This window comes from Leptosomus discolor, chromosome 1 (assembly GCF_034619465.1).
Source record: "Leptosomus discolor isolate bLepDis1 chromosome 1, bLepDis1.hap2, whole genome shotgun sequence".
NCBI lineage: Eukaryota > Metazoa > Chordata > Aves > Leptosomiformes > Leptosomidae > Leptosomus > Leptosomus discolor.
In genome coordinates this window covers 2552590-2558589 of record NC_141391.1, presented here as the reverse complement: position 1 = coordinate 2558589, position 6000 = coordinate 2552590, and the positions used below count along the sequence as shown (strand labels likewise).

General features: G+C 68.1%; 1 protein-coding gene across 1 annotated transcript in view; it reads left to right on the top strand.

The window, feature by feature from the left end:
* The first annotated feature begins 332 nt into the window (after positions 1-332).
* ARAP1 (ArfGAP with RhoGAP domain, ankyrin repeat and PH domain 1) overlaps positions 333-6000 on the top strand; it is a 39005-nt gene continuing 33337 nt past the window's right edge. Inside the window, exon 1 of the mRNA XM_086481620.1 lies at positions 333-1006. Within this exon, the coding sequence (XP_086337746.1) occupies positions 333-1006 (674 nt within the window). The remainder of the gene's footprint in view (positions 1007-6000) is intronic.

The window sequence follows — 6000 nt, the reverse complement described above, 5'->3', positions numbered from 1 at the left end:
CTGACACTGGTGTAAGCGGGGGCTGCGTCTGAGGGGGTGACACCCACCCAGAATTGGGGATCAGCCCCACCGGGTGCCCGGGACCCCCCCGCCGCCCCTCAGCACTGTCACCGCTGCGTCCCGGTGGCTTCTGCTGGCTCCTTCTTCCCAGCTTCCCTGGGAGCTGTCAGTTTTTGGGACCCTGGGCTCCAGCCGGGGCGTAGTTTAGGGCTGATCCCAATCCCGAGCTCATCCCTGTTGTCTCCATCCCCAGGTCCTGATGCCGTCTTGAGCCTCGCCGGGCACAGGAGATGCACTGAGCGGCGTGGGGTCTCTGCGGCCAGGCCCCCATCATGGAGGAGGGGGGGTCTCTGCCAGTGGCCACCTGGCTGGCGGCCCTCCACCTCGACCAGTACGTGGAGAACTTCCAGCAGAGCGAGCTGTGGACGGTGTGGGACTGCCGGGCGCTGACGGACGAGGCCCTCACCCACCTCGGCGTGGTGCTGCCGGGCCATCGCCGCCGCATCCTCCTGGGACTCCAGAAAGCCTTCACCGAGGCCACCCCGCCACCCGCCGGGACCCCCCAGCCCCCTGCCAGGAGACCCGTGCCCATGAAACGCCACATCTTCCGCCTGAGCGCCACGACGGTGCCGGAGCAACCGGAGCAACCGGAGTCCCGGTGCCCGGCGATGCCCAGGGGGTCCTCGCTGCTGGAGCCGGAGGGGGACGCAAGCTTGGCCCAGTTGCCCCCCCCCATCCCACCCAGGGTGGGCTGCCGCCCGCCCCTCAAATTCTCCCCGTCGCTAACGGGGGGCAGCCCCGAGCCCCCCCCCACACCCCGCAGCCGCCCCCCGGCCCCAGAGGTGCCCTCGTCGCCAACCCTCGCTGAGAAGCCCCCGGTAAGACCCCCCCTGCCACCGCTGCCGGCCAAGCGTCACCAGCTGGAAGGCAAGTGCCAGTCCCTGAAGGCCCCCCCAGCACCCAGTTGCCCACCAGTGCTGCCCCCGAGGGCCATGTCCCAGAGGAGGTAAGGGGGCTGGGGGGGGGGCGGTGGGGGGGGGGTGTGGGTGCTGAGCCAGCCTGGGCAGGGTCCTCTTGGGGGGGGCTGCTGTGACATGGGTGGGACCCTCATGTGGGTCCATGTGGTGACAACACGGGTTTTTGGGGGGGACCCACCCCCCCCTCCCAGCCCCAGTCCATCTCCTGGGCTACCCCCCCTGCAGCCCCAGCACATCCCCCTGGGGTACCCCTCACCCCCAGCCCCAGTCCATCTCCTGGGGTACCCCCCCTGCAGCCCCAGCACATCCCCCTGGGGTACCCCTCACCCCCAGCCCCAGTCCATCTCCTGGGGTACCCCCCCTGCAGCCCCAGCACATCCCCCTGGGGTACCCCTTACCCCCACCCCCAGTCCATCTCCTGGGGTACCCCCCTGCAGCCCTAGCACGTCCCCCTGGGGTACCCCTCACCCCCAGCCCCAGTCCATCTCCTGGGGTACCCCCCCCACAACCCCAGCACACCCCCCTGGGGTACCCCCCCGCCCCCAGCCCCAGTCCATCTCCTGGGGGGGCCCAAGCAGACTTGGGGGGGGGGGGTGTCACTAGAGCATCTCTCGTCGAGGGCAGCGGTGCCTTCTAGTGCCACGCTGTCCCGGGGGTGGGTGGGTGTCACCCCCCTAGGGACACCCCAGCTTTGTCCCCATCCCTTTCCTCTTTGGGGGGGGGGGGGGGTATGGCGGGGTGCAGGGCCAGCGGTGGGGTGGCCGAATCCTGACCGTGGGCTCTGTGAGTGCCGGGGTCTGCGGCTCTTCTCCCACCCGAACTCGATGCACCTCTTGGGGGGGGTGGGGGTGGGGGGGCTGATCTATTGGCTGGATGCGGCCACCAAAATCACCCCGGTCACCCCAGCGTGGTTTCGGTTGTGCTTCTGCCCCCCCCCCCCCCCCCCCCCCAAACCCACCCCTGTGCCTGGCAGCGTGGGCATGCAGAACCCTGCCTTGCCCGTACCGGGAGCCGGGGGGGGGGGGGGGGGGCGTGTGTGTTGTTGCAGGCAGCGCTGAGGCCCGAGGAACTCGTCACACCCTGTGGTGGCAGGCAGCAAACCGCAGGGCGGCGGGGGGGGGGGGGGGGGGGGGTTTGGGGGGGGTTGGGGGGGGGGGGGGTAAAGAGCCGGCAGCTGCCGGCTGGTGCGGCCGGATGACACGAGAGCAGGCTGGCCTTTGGCCAGAGCATCGCTCGCAGCCCCCCCTGGATGCCCCCCCCCCCCCCCCGCCTCGCCTCGCAGTGTCGTGTGTGTGTGTCCCCCCCCCCCCTCACCCCCCCACCTCCGCTGCAGAGCCGCAGCACCTCCCTGCAAGCGCAGGGTTTGCTGCATCGAGGCTGCAGCTGCCAGGGCACGACCTGTTGTGTGCATGGGTGTCCCGTGTGTGTGTGTGTGTGTGTGTCCCCCCGCCCCCCGCCATGCCACAGCCGCTGCACCCCAAAATCCACCCACTGCAAGCAGGTGAGGGCTGAGCTGGGGGTGGGAGAGGGGGTTCTGGCAGCTGGAGGGGGGCGAGAGGAACCCCTGGGTGAGACCCTCCCCCCCCTTGCCCCAAGGTGTCTGTATGGTCAGGATGGGAACGGGGGGGGGGGGGGGGGGGGGCTGGTGGCTCTACCCCCCCCTCCCCATTGCCCATCCCTGCGCCCCAGGAGGCTTTTTGGGGGCAGAACCCCCGCTTTCGCCTGGGTGAGGTGCGTAGAGATGCCCCCCCCCCCCCCACCCTGTGCTTTGCCCCCCCCTGCCTGGCTGGGGAGGGGGCTCAGGCAGCGGGGGGGTGGCGAGGGGCTGGCACCCCACGGGTGGACACCCACCCCTGGGGCTCCCCCAAAGCAGTGTCGGTCCCAGCACCCTCAGGGACCGTCCCCTTGGCTGCATTTCTGCGCTGCGGGGGTCCCCAAAATCCACCCCACCGCCCCCAGGAGAGCCACTCTCCCATCGCGGCCCGGCTGGGAGGACGCCGGTGTCCGGCGAGGCCGGTGGCCACCGGTTTGGTGCCGGCCATGCCGCCGGTTTGGCCAACTCAGGAAGTTTTGGTGGCGGGCGAGCCGCGGCGCAGGAAGCGCTCAGGGGTGACGAGCTCCGCTCCCCGCCGGCCTCGCTCGGCCCTTCACCGAACCGCCACGTCCAGCCGTACCGGGAGGGTCCCCCGCCGCGTGCCCAGGTAGGGACGTGACCCCGGCCACCGCCTCGGCTCCCACGACGCCACGTTCGCCGGGCGGTGGCGGAAGGGGCCGGCGGGAGGTTCTGCCGCCCGTGGGGAGAGGCGCGAGTCTCGCCGCCTTTCGCTCGGGGGGTTGGTTCGCCCACCCCTGCCCCTTCTTCGGCCGCGCTGGGGCCCAGAGGGGCCGAGAAGGGGACACCTCCTTGTCCCCTAAGGGTGACGGGGTCACCTCGCCTGCGGCGAGCCGGCACGGCACGCTGGCTTTGCTGGGAAAGGAGTGGTTCGCCGGACAAGTCCCCAGCAGCGGCGGCTTCCCCCCCCCCGGAGAGGGAAGCCGTGGTGCCGCGGCGCTCGCCGTGGAGGGTGGCCGGGACCCCCACCCAGCATCCCCTTCCTCTGCTTTTTTTTTTGGTTTGCTCCCACGGGTGTTTCCTTCCTCCTGGGGAGCCGTGCCCCCACCCTGGGGCTGAGCACCCCAGCGGGACCCTCTCCTCCCAGCCCTGATGGGCGTCCCAGGGCTGAGGGACAGATTTGGGGGGGCGCCAAGAGCTCCTCGGGCTCCCCGGGTGGGGGGTGGGGGGTGGGGGGGCAGCTGGGCCAGGGACGACGTTGCCGCAGGGTTTTGCAGATGTTGAAAGTTCGGGTGGCTCGAAAAGCAGCCGGGTGCTGCCGTGGGTGTCCTTTAGCCCCCTCCCCACCCCAATCCCTGCTCCCCTGGGGGACATCTGCGCCGGGAGCAGGCGGTGCCCAGCCCCGGCTTGGCACCAGGGAGGCTTCACGAGCCACCAGAGAGGCTTCACGAGCCACCAGAGCTTCCCCAAGGAGGGGGGGGGGGGTGTTCAGTGATGTGCCCACCCACTGGGGGGGTCCCCACGGCCCCCCTGCGAGCTGCCTGCCGGCGCTGGCGGGCGCCGGGCCAGGCTCTGACTCAGCTTGGCTCAAGCTGGCAGCGACGTGCCCAGCGCCGGAGGGGCCAGGGACCAACCACCGTATACGTGACACGTCTAAACGGTGCATAAATCCATCCTGGAGCCCCCGTGGAGGTGCTGGGTCCCTGCGGGGGGGGGGGGGTGTGCATGCACTGGTGCAGGGAAGGGCAGCGGGGGTACGCGGTACCGTATATTCCTCGCTGCTATAGGGGATATATACGGTGGGATGCGATAAGCCGGTTATTCTGGCGCATGTATCCCGTGCTGCGGGTGGCCACAGCAGGGCCGTACTTGCCCCCTGTGGTGGATGTATACAGCAGGGCACGTATAGGTGCTCGGTCCCTCCAGCAGGGCACGGGCTTGGGGTGGGCCGCGGTGATGGGCACCAGTTTGGGGACGGGGAGGGTACCGGTGGCGTGGAGGAGGTGCCACGGTGCAGGAGGGGCGGCGCAGACAAGGGGGGCATTCAGCCTTGAGTCACCCCGCGGCGGCTCTCGGGCGCCGGCTCCACCGGCGGCGAGCCGCGGGGCCAGCTCTGCGTGCAGGGCGGCACGTGCCGGGGAGCTCCTGGGGTTGCCCGCGCTGTGGCTCCCCTGGGGGTGTCGGGGACACGTCCGGGCTGTCCAGGGACATAAAGCAATGGGGTGATGCTTGCCCACGTCAGCGTGGTGCTTGCCCATGTCAGGGGTGATGGTTGCCCATGTTGGGATGAAGCTTGCCCATGTCAGAGTAATGCTTGCCCATGTTGAGGGTGATGCTGGCCTGTATCTGGGGTGACGCTTGCCCATGTCAGGGTGATGCTTGCTCATGTCTGGGGTGATGGTTGCCCATGTTTGGATGGCGCTTGCCAATGGTGGGGGGTGATGCTTGCCCACGACAGGGTGATGCTTGCCCACATCAGGGTGATGCTTGTCCATGTCAGGGTGGTGCTTGCCCATGTCTGGGGTGATGCTTGCCCACATCAAGATGGTACTTACCCATGTTTGGATGATGCTTGACCACGTCAGGGTGGTGCTTGCCCACGTCTGGGGTGATGCTTGCCCACGTCAAGGTGGTGCTTGCCCATGTCAGGGATGATGGTTGCCCATATTTGGATGATGCTTGCCCATGTCAGGGTGATGCTTGCCCATGTTGAGGGTGATGCTGGCCTGTATCTGGGGTGATGCTTGCCCATGTCAGTGGTGATGCTTGCCCACGTCAAGGTGGTGCTTGCCCATGTCAGGGATGATGGTTGCCCATATTTGGATGATGCTTGCCCATGTTGTGGGATGGTACTCGCCCATGTTGTGGGGTGATGCTTGCCCACGTCAGGGTGATGCTTGCCCACGCCAGGGTGACGCTTGCCCACACCAGGATGGTGTTTGCCCATGTCAGGGTGATGCTTGCTCATGTCTGGGGTGATGGTTGCCCATGTTTGGATGGTGCTTGCCAATGGTGGGGGGTGATGCTTGCCCACACCAGGGTGATGTTTGCCCACGTCTGGGGTGATGCTTGTCCACATCAGGGTGGTGCTTGCCCATGTCAGGGTGATGCTTGCCCACATCAGGGTGATGATTGCCCATGTCAGGGTGGCGCTTGCCCATGTTGAGGTTGATGCTGGCTTGTACCTGGAGTGATGCTTGCCCATAGTGCGGGTGATGCTTGCCCATGCCAGGGCGATACTTGCCCATGTTGTGGGGTGATACTCACCCATGTTGTGGGGTGATGCTTGCCCACGCCAGGGTGGTGCTTGCCCATGCCTGGGGTGATGCTTGCCCACATCAGGATGGTGCTTGTCCATGTCAGGGTGATGCTTGCCCATGTCAGGGTGATGCTTGCCCATGTCAGGGTGGTACTTGCCCATGTTGTGGGGTGATGCTTGCCCACGTCAGGGTGGTGGTTGCCCATGTCAGG